The 15,494-nt window shown below is 36.9% G+C and overlaps 1 protein-coding gene across 10 annotated transcripts in view; it reads right to left on the minus strand.

Moving 5' to 3' along the window:
- The window catches only part of SPIDR (scaffold protein involved in DNA repair), a 589,061-nt gene that overhangs the window by 351,127 nt on the left and 222,440 nt on the right, over positions 1 to 15,494 (minus strand). For all 10 annotated transcript variants that reach the window (XM_082718857.1, XM_082718850.1, XM_082718858.1 and 7 more), the window contains one exon: positions 9,552 to 9,781. In XM_082718857.1, the coding sequence (XP_082574983.1) occupies positions 9,552 to 9,781 (230 nt within the window). The remainder of the gene's footprint in view (positions 1 to 9,551; positions 9,782 to 15,494) is intronic.

Here is a 15,494-nt window from a genome sequence, read left to right on the forward strand (position 1 = left end):
AAAACTCAATTTCTCTTTCAGTTCAGAAGGACAACTTTGGTGGGTAGTGTATTTCTGGTTGGCAGGTTTTGTTTTCTTTTAGCACACCAAATATATCATGCCACTCCCTGCCTGCTTGCCAAGTTTCTGTTAAAAATCCACTGCTGAAAATCCATGGAGGTTATTGTATACAAAACAAGATGATTTTTTCTTGCTGCTTTAAAAATTCTCTTCTTGGGATGCCTGGGTGGCTCAGTTGGTTAAGCGTCTGTCTGCCTTTGGCTCAGGTCATAATCCCAGGCTCCTGGAATCAAGCCCCACATTGAGCACCTTGCTCAGCAGGGAACCTGCTTTTCCCTCTGCCTGTCATTCCCCCTGCTTGTACTTTCTATCTCTCTCTAATAAACAAATAAAATCTTTAAAAAAATTATCTTCTTTAACTTTTCATGATTTCATCATGTTTCTTGGTGTGGGTCTCTTGAATTCATCTTATTTATAACTCTGTGGACTTCTTGGATCTAGATGCCCATTTCTTTCCCCAGATTAGGTAAGTTTTCAGCCATTATTTCTTCAATAATCTTTCTACTCCTTTCTGTCTCTCTTCTGGAAAACTATAATGCAAAAATTCACCCACTTGATGGCATCCTTTAAATCCCTTACGGTATCTCCAGTTTTTTCCAATTTTTTCTTTGTTCTTGTGTTTGGATGAATTCCACTGCTTATTCTTTGAGTTTACTTCCAGCCAATCTAGTTTTTTGAATTTTTCTGTTGTTACTGTATTCTTTTCAGGTCTGTGGTTTTTGTTTGGTATATTCTTTTATTTTCTTTCTCCTAAAATTCTCACTTTGTTCATGCATTATTCTCCTGACCATGGTAAACATCTTTATGACTCTTATTTTGAACACTTTGTCAAACAAATGACTTATCTCCATTTATTAAGGTCTGCATCTTGAGCTTTTCCTTGTTCTTTTTTTTTTGGAACGTATTCCTGTTTCTTCATTATCCTTGACTCTCTGTTTTGGTTTCTATGCATTAGTAAAACAGCCATCTCTTCCAGTCTTTATAAAGTGGTCTTGTGTAGGAGATGAACCTTACTGTTCAGCCTGCCCTGAGCTCTTAGTTGTCTCCCAAATCTTTGCAGAAGTCAAAGCAGCCTTCTTTGTTCTTAGTAGCTCCCAGTAGTTACGGGTGTCAATAACCGGTCGGTGTGCCAAAGGGCAGGATCTCAGTCAGCACCTAGATATAGGCTGACAGAAAGCTGAACCCTTAGCAGCTTTTAAAGTATGCAAGCATACTTCTTTCAGGAAAAGACTGGGAGCTGGGCATTTTTCTCTGCTCCCTCTGCTCTGAGTCCTCAGGAGATAGCCAGCTAAGACCTGCTTCCTTGTTTGCTACAGATCTGTGGGATCCATAAATCACAAGTCACCCTACCCATCAGAGCCAGGAGATCAAGAGATGTACCCTCTGGGAGACATTGAAGACCTACAGTGTGCACAGAGATGTTATCTGATGACCTCCCTGATCTCTGGGGAGGATGGCAGTCAGAATCTAGGTATGTGATAAATTAGAAGCCTGATTCTCACTTAGCAGCAGCTTTTAAGGTACACAAATAAGCAGGTTTCAGGAAAAGACTGGAAGATGGGTGTTAAATACTCTTTTTGTGTTGAGCTCTGGAAGGAAAACCACATCAAGTCCAAGCCAGTTTAAGAACTATTTCTTTGTTTGCTATAGTCTTGTGGGTCTTGTGGATACAAGCCCTGTTTCAGAGCTAGGTGTTTTGGGGGCTCATCTCTCCAGTGAAAGTCTTAAAAGTTGGGACGCTAGTTGTTGGGTTCAAACTCTGCTCCTCATAGAAAACTAGGGAGTTATGAGTTCCCTAACTATTGTATGCCACCATGCCAGGGGTAGGATTTGTGGATAGAGTGTATATTATCCTTCCCTACCCTTTTCAATGTGGGTACTTTCTAATTCATCCAATGTATAGCAGTCACTCAATTTCTGGAATTTTTTTCAAGAGGAACTGCTTCAAGTGGAGGTACAGATTTGGTGTCTTCATGGGAAAAGTGAGTTCAAGAGGCTCTTACATTGCCATTTTAGATCAGAGCCTTAAAACTGACTCTTTCCAATATAGTGAGCAAAGTTATTTAGAGATAAAATTCAAAACACCAATGAAGAAAAAAAATTCACTAAGCAAGTTAAGATATTCTAATTATTGTTTATATAAAAATATTGATTGGTAACCTATCTGTAAAGATTCTTGGCATCAATTCAACAGGGCTAAGCATTTCTACAAAAACAATATTAAGTGAAAAAGAATAAAGATTCAAAAATATTCCAACATTTCCAGAAATAAAGCTCATTGAAATATTTTTCATAACCTATATAAGTAAAGAAAAAACAACTTAAATAAATATAGTAAAATATTTTCAAGTTTTGCTTTCTGTTAGATATAATAGACATTGTGAAAAATAACCTGATGATAAGAATGGAGAAACATGGCTTTACTATTAAAAACCTACTTAAATATAGGACCAATTTTGCATTGTCTTTTATTAGTTATAACTTAAACAGAATGAAGCCATGAATCAAAAAGATAAAAATTTAAAAAACAACAACAAAAAGTAAGCCCAAAGAGATTGAGTAATATTTCTATATGGGGCGATGCCAGGGTAAAAGGACAATGTTTTCCAACCTTGAAATGCCTACAGCTACTTAACTTGATCCTTACTAGTGAGCCATTATCAGGTTAAAAACAAACAAACAAAAGCAACAAATTCTTCTAATCACTAGTTTATTCATTCTAGTTAAGGAAAATCTATTACTTAGACTCATTTTTTTTTTGTCTTTGTTTTTCCTTAGCAGCAGTTTATTTCTCAGGTACTCTGTTGTCCTTCTGTGACAAAAGTTGGTGATTTTTTATTGTGAAGATTACCAGGACATCAGTATGCTCAGCATTTTCTCAAGAGTTCACTTCAACAAACCAAATATTTAATGCAAAACTTTCCTTGATCATTATTAGACAGCTAGCTAAGAGATTTTCCTCTCTTAATGCATGATGCTCTAAATGCTTTCATTACAAAGAAGCCTATGAATCAAAATACATTATCTTTTTCCCTCCTTCAGAAGGAGGTCAGCAAACTGCCATCATGGGGAATCTTTTTTTTTTCCCTAGTCAGTTTAGCAAAGTTGGTTCCTATTGTCAACAGTCTTCTAGTTTGAATGCCTGAGATAGACAATCACATCAAATTAATTTTTAATATTTAAACACATTAACTTTAAAGGAATGATCATAAAACAGACATCCCTTATTTAGTTATAATTTAGAAACCACAAGAAAACAATCATTTGCATATTACTGGAGTTGCTAAGATCATCAACAAAAACTTTATGTCTTCAACTTCTTTGAATGTTACCTTCATCTTACTCCTCCCCCTGAGGATTTCCTGGCAGTGACCTTAAACTGCAGCTGCCCTCCCTTCTCTCCTTTCCACCCAGAAGACATAGAGGGCCAAGAAAAGAAAGCCATGAAGGCTTCCAGTTCCCTTATACTGCAGCTGTGAAGCATAGAAGAGGGGGAAAACAGTCCATCCCTACCCAGAGGCAGGCACATTCAGGGCTGTACCACACATCCTTTGTAGGCTTGGGCTTAAGGCTACCATTCTTGGTGATTTCAATGGCTACCAGGCTTCTAATACCTTAGAACCTCCCCAATCCATGAAGTCCTCTTCTACCTCACTTTAGCCATTCATCTGCCCCACTCATTCTCTAAGTCTTGAAGTTACAAACTGTTTTCTTCAACTAATTCAATTCTGAACACCCATTATTCCTACCTGTCTAATTTATTACCTCTCGTATCAGCACTTTAAATGTGTTTGACCAACCTCTTCCCAATCTAGAATAGGCTGGTGCTACCCCCTCCCATCTCTTTGTACTCCACACCTTGCCTATTCTTATTTCTGACCTTACCTGGCCTAGATTTCGTGGTTCTGTATTACAATCACTACATGGAACTTTTATTGACTACTTTCTTTGTACTCACTGGATAGTCTCAAGCTCTGCCTGTTCCACATTTGCAGCCCCACAATTCGATTCATATTGATAGGTTGATCTCAAACTCCCAATAGAACTGTATCTTGCCAGACAATCCTAATGCATATCCCTTGTCCACTGACTCCTCCACTATAGGACTATGTCATCTACTCTCTATCCTCATTCCTCCAATGCCATCACCTTGACATTACTCTCAGCTAATGAAGATATTTTCCATTTCACTGACAAAATGAAGTGATCAGAAAGATCTCACTGCCATATACAGCTATCTGTAACCTCCACCTGAGGAGACTCTGTCCTCCCATCTGTTCACAGATGAGTGTCTATGCGCCTGACCCTGCATACCCCTCCATTTGCACACTCCTGTCACTAAATCAGACCAATAGTTATCTTCTCTCCCCTACTGAGGACTTTTTTCCCTATTGATGGGAAAACATCAATATACAACATGTGCTATAATACCCACCCATACAAAAACGAAACAAAACAAAACAAAAACCACACCTCAATCTCCACATTCCTTCTAGTTAACAACTAGTTCTCCACACCTCTTAAAGCGAAACTCCATGAAAGAATTTTCTATTCATGCTGTCCTCAGCTTCCCTTTTTCCACTCTCTCTTAAACCCACAATAGTCTGGCTTAGCCCAACCATACCACCAAGAAAGCCCTATATATATTCCTTGCCCTCCACAGAGCAACCCAGCAACATCCATCACAGTTGGTTGCCCTTTTTCCTTTTCAAAGGCACATCTTCACCTAACTTCCAGGACACCGCACTCTCTTAGATTTAATTTTCCTCATAGCAGCCTCTTTCTCTGGGATCCAACCACTGCAAAGCGCCTAAGGCTCAGGCCTCACAGACAGATATTCCTTTCAATCTGCATTTGATCTCCAGCAAACTGACCCTGCTGGTGCTTTAAAACCATCTGGACATGGGAGCCTACATCTACCACCAGCACAGTCACTGAGGTTCAGACCCATATCTTATTTAGATATATAAGGTACAAATGAACATGGTCAAAAGCCTCATGATTTCTTTCATCAATGTCTTATAATTTTCAGTATAGAGCTCTTTCATCTCTTTGATTAAATTTATCCCTATTTTATTATTTTTGATGCTATTATAAATGAGATTTAACTTATTTTTCTGTTAATCTGTTGTTAGGGTACATACAGATCTCCTACTGAATTTTGTAAGTTCATTTCACATTCCGCAACTTTAATGAATTCATTGATTAGATCTAACAGTTTTTCAGTGGAGTCTTTAGGATTTTCTATATATAGAATCATGATGAAAAAACTGCAGACAAGACAAATATATGGAAAGATAGCCAATGTTCATGGATGAGAAGAATTAATTTGTTAAAATATCCACAACTACCCAAAAACATCTATAGATTCAATGCAATCCCTATCAAGAGTCCAATGGCATTTTCACTGAAACAGAAAAAGCAATCTTAAAATGTATATGAAACCACAAAAACCCCAAATAGACAAAGCAATCCTGAGAAACTACAACGAAGTGGAAAATATCACACATACTGATTTCAAGCTATATGATAAAGCTGTAGCAATCAAAACAGTACGGTATTGGCATAAAAACAGACATATAGACAAATGGAACAGAATACAAAGCCCAAAATATACCCATACAGAGTCAAATAAAATTTGCTAAGGCTGCCAAGAATACAAGTAGAGAAAAGAGAGTCTCTTCAATAAATGGTGCTGGGAAAATTGGATATTTACACGTAAAAAAATGAAACTAGACTCCTATTCTTATATGACTCATAAAAATTAATTCAAAGTAGATTAAAAACTTAATCCATAAAACCACAAAACTAGAAGAAAATATAGGGAAAAAACTCCTTGATGTGGGTCTTGGCAATAATTTTTTGGATGACACTTAAACCACAGGAATAAAATGAACAAGAGGGACTACAATCAAACTAAAAAGCTTCTGCATGGCAAAAGAAATAATCAACAAAATGAAAAGGCAGCCTACAGAATAAGAGAAAATATTTCCAAATCACATACTTGATAAGGAGTTAATATACAAAATACATAAAGAATTTATACAACAGAATAGCAAAAAAAAACCCTCAATTTTAAAATGGGCAAAGAACCTAAATAGACATTTTTCTTTCTTTTTTTTTTTTAAAGATTTTATTTATGTATTTGACACACAGAGAGAGAGAGAGAGATCACAAGTAGGCAGAGAGGCAGGCAGAGAGAGAGGGGGAAGCAGGCTCCCCACCGAGCAGAGAGCCTGATGTGGGGCTCAATCCCAGGACCCAGGGATCATGACCTGAGCCAAAGGCAGAGGATCAACCCACTGAGCCACACAGGCGCCCCTAGACATTTTTCTTAAGAAGATATTTAAATGACCAACAAGTACAAGAAAAGGTATTTAACATCACTAATCATTAGGAATATGCATATCAAAACCACAATGAGACATCACCTCACATTTGTCGGAATGATTATTCCAAAAAGGCAAGAGATAACAAATTCTTGTTAATTTGAAAAAGAAAGTCTTGGGCACTGTTTGTAGAAATTTAAGTTGGTGTAGCCTCTACGGAAAACAGTATAGTGGTTCCTCAAAAAATTAAAAAGGAACTACTATATGATCCAGCAATTCTTCTGCTGGGTATATACCTGAAGGAAATGAATCACTATTTTGAAGAGGTATCTGTACCCGCATGTTGACTGCAGCATTATTTACAATAGCTAAAAAATGGAAACAACCTGGCAATCCATTGACTCCCAGAATATAGATGAATGGATATAGAAAATGCAGTACACTCACACACACACACTGACCGGATTATTCAGCCACAAAAAAGAAGGAACTCCTGTCTTTTGTGGAAACATTCTGGACCTTGAGGGCATTATGCTAAGTGGAATAAGTAAGACAGATAAGTATACATACATACTGTATGATCTCACTTACATGTGGAATCTAAAAACAACACAAAACAAAAACAAAAACGAAAACAAAAAAACCCACCACAAACTCATAGAAAAAAAGATCAGATTTATGGTGACTACAAGGGGCGGTGGGGGGCAGAAGTAAAGGAAGGTGGCCAAAGAGTACAAACTTTCAGTTATGAAATAAGTAAGTACTGGACATATAGTGTACAACATGAGGACTTTGGTTAACTCTGCCGTATATTATATTTGAAAGCTGCTGAGAGAGTAGATCCTAAAAGTAAAAGATCTTATCATAAGGAAAAAGATTTTTTTTTCTTTTCTTTCCTTCTTTTTTTTTTTTTTTTTTTTGGTGTCTATAGGAGTTGATGATGTTAACTAAACTTACAGTGGTCACCATTTCACAATATATGTAAGTCAAGTCATTAGGCTTAAACAGTGCTATCTATCATTTATATTTTCATAAGACTAAAAGAAAAAAGAGCACAGTAAGTGTAAAAGGACATTATTACTACTAAAAACACAGACACACCTTCTACTTTTAAAAAGTAATGGGGTGGGTGGGTGACAAAATATGACCAACTGACAGAACTGACCACACAAAATAGAAAGCTTCTTGCCAAACACCTGTATACATATAAAAGAATTCAATGCCAAATAGTAAAGATAGTGGGGGAAAAAACCCAATGTTTGTTTGAAAGTATAGAAGCAAATCAATAATAAAAACTCAGACCCCAGTTTACAATAAAGGTAAAGGCTAACAATTCCCTCCCTCAAAAAAAAAAAAAAAAAAAAAAAAAAGGCCTCATGATTTTCTCACCAAGAACCAAACCAACCAACCAACCAAACAAACAAACAAACAAAAAGAAAAACCAGATAAAACAAAACCATCTGATCCCCTGCACCACCCTCTTGCCTCACCTTAGGCACTGTCAGCTCCATGAAATCCCCTTCCCCACACCTCTTAGCCAGTCTTGATTCCTCTTTTTCTGATTTCTTTCCATAAAGTTTATCTTCTTTTGATATTACTTCTACTTTACTTCTTGGGTCCTCAAAACACACTCCCCTACAGAGTCAATGCTTTAGTTGCTATGTCTCCAGGATAAGCAACAGTGCTCAGCACATAGTAGGCCATCACTAGGGTTCGGGACATGGCTTTCTGTGATTACGTGGCATCAACTTCAGCAAGGGCATTCAAATCCCTTTAACTGTCTTCCTTTCCCGCTCTTTCCAGAGACTAATACAGACCACCACTGTCCTTTTTTGACACTTTAAATTTCTCTACTTTGGGCATAAGGCCTTCTGAGTTATTTTATTTTATATATATATATATAGATATATATGGAATAGACATGAAGTAACCCACCAAGCTACATCCAGTCCACTAGACTCTGTGGCATCCTAATGCTTGTCCCTCCACTCCCACACTTAAGACAGGCCTCTTCTTTCCTGATCCACCACCCCACTTCCTTCCCTGGACACTGACAGAGCAATTATCCCTAACCACTCTGTCTACACTGGGTTTTCCTTGTTATTTTCTAAATAGGACTCATCTTGCCTCTGATGACTCTTTTGGACCCAAGATCCCTTTCAAGCCACTAGCAGCTAATCTCTACATCTGACTTCTCGCCTAACATCTCAGTCCTAGCAGAAGAACCTCAGCACTGTCTCCACTCTTTGTCTTGGATACTCCTTGAACCATGGGTCTCTTGGCTTCTGCCCCTGCTAGCTCACTAACATTGCCATTGAGTTTTTAGTATGCACTGTACCTGCCCACTCTTGACATAAACATTTCCTAAACAGATCCAAACCTGTGTTTTTTATTGCCACATTTACTCTTTCTACTGAAACTCCTTTTTCCTTCAAACTCTCCACTAAGTTTCCTTTTGTGGCACTGGTTCCCACAAGTTCTCACTTTCATTGAAATTTTCTTTTCATTGTTTTGCTCTAATTTAAAACACAAATTAACCATATATTACACAGAATTGGGACACTGCTCTTAGAAGGCATACTCCTATCCCCTTCACATGTTCTGTGTGACCCCCCCCACCATAGCCTGGCCCTTGTGGTTATTCATATACATAAAGCCAGTTTCCTATCTTTGCTATCTTTGCTGTGTCTTTGCTCTCTCATCCATCTTTGCATTTGCAAGTGTTCCCTTGGACAATCTCTGTAATCATATTTGTAAAAATAATTGAATTTATTTATTTCTATTTCTCTCTTTATAATATAACTTATTCAAAAACAGGAATCATCTTAATACTTGTCTTAATTGTCTAAGTATCTGGAATACTGATGCTCAATAAAATCTGATAAACCCAAATAACCAATCCCATTAAGGAAATAGTCATGTCAGCTGTTATGACTGAAACAGTGAATGCATGACTTGTATAAACAGTTCCCTAAAATCATGTCCAGAAATGAGAAATTCTGTAATTGCTTATTGAAGTTCCAATTCTATTCTGTCAATTTTCTTCCCCAAGTAAACAAGTTTAAGTATTTTTAAATTAACATTTTAGGTTATGGATTTAAAAGAAAGATATCAATTTTTAAAAAAACAGTATTCAAAAAAAAAAAAAAGGTGTAATTTAACCTCAAAAGCTTCTTCTTGTTTGCTGATGTTTCTGGAGTCCTCGGAAACATCTGTTTCTGGGGTGTGTACAAAGTGGTTTCTGCAGATTTCACCTTCTGCTTTACAGGTCTTTCCAGTATCTGTCTATCAACAGATTCAAAATCCATGTGGTATTTGAGAGAAGATTCTGAATCAATGGAGTCATCCTCCTTTTCACTATCTGATGAATATTCCAAAATTTCTGTAGAACTCTGAAAAATATTAAAAGAAATGCAATTAAATCAGGAGAACTCTTTATTCAAGTCCATATTTACATGTCCTTTTATTCCATTATCTTCTGGTTATATTGACTGAAATAACTTTGTAAATAGTTACTTATAGGTTAAACTGTTATTCTGAAATTACTAACAATAGGTCCTATTTAAGAATATGAGTCACTTGGGGTGGCTGGGTGGCTCAGTGGTTTAAAGCCTCTGCCTTCGGCTCAGATCATGATCCCAGGGTCCTGGGATCAAGCCCCGCATCGGGGCTCTCTGCTCAGCAGGGGGCCTGCTCCCCCCCCCCCACCTGCCTCTCTGTCTACTTGTGATCTCTGTCTGTCAAATAAATAAATAAAATCTTAAAAAAAAAAAAAGAATAGGAGTCACGGCCTCTTTTTCCTACCATTTCCTAAAATGTTTCTTACTTTCTTCTACTTAATTTCTAATTCAAAAAATTTTTTTTGAAAAATGGATTATAAAATTGGACATAATATCACATAAGGAATCCTAGACAGATGAATCAAAACTTCTTCTGTTGATGTCTCCTTTCTCTACTTAAGGCACACGCTAAAATACTTAAGCATCGTAGGTATTTTATTTTCCCATTACTTCATTTTGCAGATCAGTTCCATTTTGTTCTAGTATCACCAACAATTTATCCTTCAACATTCTAAAAATTTCTAGTATATTAGTAAGCTCTCCTCATTTAATACCTTTATAAAATAATGAATTTATTAAATGAAATAAATAATTTAATAATAAATTTCTTAATAAATTTACTGATTTATTAATAAATGTAGTAATTTAATTACTAAATTATTTATTATTTATTAATAATTTAATAATAGATTATTAAATGAAAACAGTACACTTAGTTGAAACGGATCTTTGTTGAGTAGGCATGGGGTCTCCCATGAGCAGCCCTCTCTATTTTGATGGGTCAACATGGACTGTGTCCCTGACACTGTAGCAGACACTTGGTTAAAGAGAATGAAGAGGATATAAGTGTATGAGGGTTATTGTTGGTGGGTGTGAACTGGTGTGTGAGTGTGCAGGGTAGCACTAGAGTTTTCATCATTTGCTAATCTAAATATAAAACAAGAAGTTTACTATATTTGGCCTTTTCTGAGGATTTTATAGTTAAGCCTTTTTTAAGAGCTTAAAAAAGGACATCCCTCATTCCTTACCTCCAAAAACTGCCTGGGTAGTCACCTGTTACTAGGCACATTTGAAATAAGAAAACATAAATGAAAAAAGTTCTCAAGCAAATAGCTTAGTTCCATTATACTTTTCACAATCTCATTTGCATGCTTAAATTACTGCAGGTAGCTGATAACCCACTAATAAGCACTAGACTCACATGTTTTCCCCACAGCACAAATTCTGAATAAATATTAACAACAGGCCACAAAAACAAACAAACAAAAAAAAAACCACAAAGCAATTTAGACTAAAAATTAACTTGCTTGAAACTAAAAATCTGTATACATTACTTGAGAACTCCAAACTCAACTCATCTTTTTGTTACAAAAAGTCTTTTCTTTTAGTATCTTAAAGTTTTACACTTCATTCCAGAGCAGGGCTTCTTAACCTCAGTACAACTGCCATTTGGGCTGGATAATGTGGTAGGAAGTGTCATGTACACTGTAGGGTTGTTTAGGAGCATACCTAGCTCCTACCAACTAGATGATAACAGCACGGTCTCACCAATCATAACTATCAAAAATGGCTTGAGACATTGCTAATGTCCCCTGGAAGACAAAATCACCCCTAAGTATGAACCGTTATCCTGGAAAAATGTCAGCAAATAGTCAACCACATTTGGCCTGTGCTGGAAACTCACATCCAGAAGTGAAGAGAACACAGGACTTCATAGGGATGGAGAGGTCAGAACGAAATGCATTAGTTCCCCCTTCTCTTGAGGGGATACATTCCAAGACCCTCAGTAAATGCCTGAAACTACATAGTACTACATCCTATACAGACTACGTTTTTTCATATACATACATACCAGAAATAAAACTTAACGTATAAATTAGGCACAATAAAAGATTAAAAATAACTAGTAATAATATAGAATTATAATAAAATTTATGTGAATGTGGTCTTTCTCTCAAAGTCTTATAGTACTGTACTATAAGTATATCACAAAAAGAAGTACCCTTCTTCTTTCTCTCAAACACTTACAGTACTGTACTGCAAGTACATCACAAGAAGAAGTACCCTTCTTGGGATGATAAAATGCCTACTTGATGAGGTGAAGTGAGGTAAATGATACAGGCACGAGTCATAGTGTTAGGCTACTAACGACCTACTGATGATAAGTCAGAAGGAGGATCATTAGCTGCCAGACTGTGGTTGATCCCAGGTAACAAACCATAGAAAGTGAAACCACAGATAAGGCAGATTACTATAGTTATAAAACAATGTGGTAGAAGGATTGTAACTGAAGTATTGCTTAGGCTCTACCGGGAACATGTAAGAAGAACAAAGAAATCCGGGTCGGGCACTGGAAGAAGGGAAGAACTGCCACCTAAAGCTGAATGCTAAGTGTAAGTTAATTAGAAAGAAGAGCAAGTACATCCCAGGGAAAAGGAACAGGAAGAACACGAATATGAGGCCAGAGAGAACAGAGCACATGCAGGAAAATCTACAAGCAGCAGCCAAGAAAGGTTGTATGAGGACCCTGAAAACAATAGCAGGGCATTTGGCTTTATTCAGAGGCAGTGGGGGAATCACTGGCAATTTCCACAAGGGCTAATAAAATCAGATGTTAATAGAGAATGATCATCCAAAATTCTGAACAGCAAAATTCTGAACATTCTGAACAGCAGACTCTAATATGGGAGAGAGAAGGTACCAAAGACTACTAGTAGGAAAGCAGCTGGCTAGAAGTTCTTCATAATCAAAGCAGAACACAAAGAGGATGTGAGTGGGAGTAAGAATAGGAGAGGTACACTTGAAAGAAAATAAGGGAAGAGATGTAACCACACTTGAAGATTCTCACACATGAGAAAGCAGAGTGAAGACAGATTCAAAGAAGACCCTAAGCCTCTGTTTGGGTAACCAGAAAAGTGTGCTCACCTAGAAAGGGAATTCAGAAAATAATCAGTTAGAGCGATAGTTGCTGATATACATTTGGTTTTCATATGTTAATGTTCTGATGCCTATAGAATAGCTGAGGTAAAAGTGGCCAATAGGTAGCGGCTTTAAAGGTCTGGAGTTTTAATAAAGTGATTTGGGATAGAGATATAAATTCAGGAATCATCAAGACAGAAACTGTGCATTAAAGTATGTGAGTTTGAAAAGACCATTCTTCTAAATTCTGTAGAAGTGAGAAGAGAAGGTCCAGGCTAGAACCGTGGGAATACCATCAACATTTAAGCTGTATTCAGGTGAGAGGAGAAAGAAAAGGGTTTGGGATTTGAGAAAAAAAAAAGATTGCACAGCTATAAGAAAACTATGAGACCTTACAAATAGTGTGCTATGAAGAATAAATGATGCAAAATGGTCCAGCCACTTTGGAAGACAGTTGGCAGTTTCTTACTAAACTAAATATACTCTTACAATATAATCCAGCAATCGTTCTCCTTGGTATTTACCCAAAGGAGTTGAAAACTTATATCCACACAAACACCTGCACACAGTTGTTTAGATCAATTACTCATAACTGCCAAAACGTGGAAGCAACCAAGTTGTTTTTCAGTAAATGAATGAGTAAACTGTGGTACATTCACACAACTGAACAGTATTCAGCACTGTAGAGAAGTGAGCTATTAATACATGAAAAGACATAGAAGAACCTTAAATGCATATGACTAAGTGAAAGAAGCCAAATGAAAAAGGTTACATACTGTATGATTCCAACTATATTACATTTAAAAAAAAAAACCCATGGAGACAACAAACAGATCAGTGATTGCCAGCAGTTATGAGGCAAAGATGAAGAGGCAGAGTATTCTTGGATAGTGAAAATACTCTGTATGATATAATGATGAATATATGTCATTATGCATTTGTTCAAGCCCACAGAATGGACAAAACCAAAGATTTAACATACCAAGATTTAACATACACTATGGACTTTGGATGACTATGACACGCCAATGCAGGTTCATAAATTTTAACAAATGTGCAATTCTGGTAAGAGATGTTGATAATGGGGGAGGCTATAGATGCGACAGGGCAAGAGGTATACGGCAAGTCCCTAGGCCTTCCTCTCAATTACTGTAAACATAAAACTGCTCTAAAAACGTAAGTCAAAAAAAACAAAAATAGGAATAAATGGAAGGGAAGGTGAAAAGAGGTGACTTAATTCTTTCAGGAAGCTTGGAAATGCTTATTTTAATTTCTTTCAAAAATAGAAAAGACAGCATAAAAAGACACATCTTCCCAGCTATGCACATGTATGACAAAGCTGAAGTTAAAATCATGACAATGAAAGTGTACTCCAGACTCCAGTGTATCTTCCAACCACAACCATGAACTTTAAATGAACTTCCTCAAGGAAGAATTCAATAGCATTAAGATTGGTAAGATTCAACAGAAATTTAGGTAGTACTTTGGAATTTCATGGCACCATGACAATCAGTCTTAGGCAGTTTTGGTTTAGGCAGTCACAACTTTAATGAGAACTAGCTAATATATAAGAGTATATTGAATGCCTACTACCCTCACATGCTCCCCAAGCTGCTATAGCTAATACAAGGAAATTTTCAAATCTATCCTTGCTCTCATGTACTTATAATCAATTTAAAAACTGAAACAAGTAAAAACCAGACTAAAAATACAAAGTAATATTTGAATAATTTCAGACACATTTGGAATACAACAGATATAGGAATGGAACTCTTCTTGAGCTGAAAATTCCTGAAGAATGTGTAGAAAGTCTCACATGGACACAGAAAGGAACTAAAGCTCACCAGACACCACCTGTTTTAGCCCAAGCCTGACAGTAAGGAACACAAATTAATTCTTTCAGAAAGGATGGGATGTGCATATGTACACACAAGTGTGTGTGGGTGTGTGCATCCAGCTACATTGGAAAACAGTGTGGAGGTTCCACAAAAGGTTAAAATTAGAGCTACCCTATGACCTAGCAATTGCACTACTGGGTATTTACCCTAACGATACAGATGTAGTGAAATGAAGGGCCATATGCACCCCAATGTTCATAGCAGCAATGTCCACAACAGCCAAACTGTGGAAGGAGCCAAGATGCCCTTCAACAGACAAACGGATAAAGAAGATGTGGTCCACACATATAATGGAATATTACTCAGCCATCAGAAAGGATGAACACCCAACTTTTACATCAACATGGATGAAACTGGATTATCCTAAGTGAAATAAGTCAAACAGAGAAAGACAATGATCATATGGTTTCACTCATTTGCAGAACATAAAGAATAGCATGGAGGACATTAGGAAAGGGAAGGGAAAAATGAAGTGGGGGAGATCAGAGCGGGAGAAGAACCATGAAAGACTATGGACTCCGGGATACAAACTGAGGGCTTTGGAGGGGAGGTGGGTAGGAGGACAGGTGAACATGGTGATGGGTATTGAGGAGGACACAGAGTGCATGGAGCACTGGGTGTTATACACAAAAAATGAATCATGGAACACTACATCAAAAGTAATGATTTACTGTATGGTGACTAACATAATAAAAATTTTTAAAAAATTAAAAGAAACGGTGAAATTA

Source organism: Mustela nivalis (genome assembly GCF_964662115.1).
Source record: "Mustela nivalis genome assembly, chromosome: 2".
Taxonomy (NCBI): Eukaryota; Metazoa; Chordata; class Mammalia; order Carnivora; family Mustelidae; genus Mustela; species Mustela nivalis.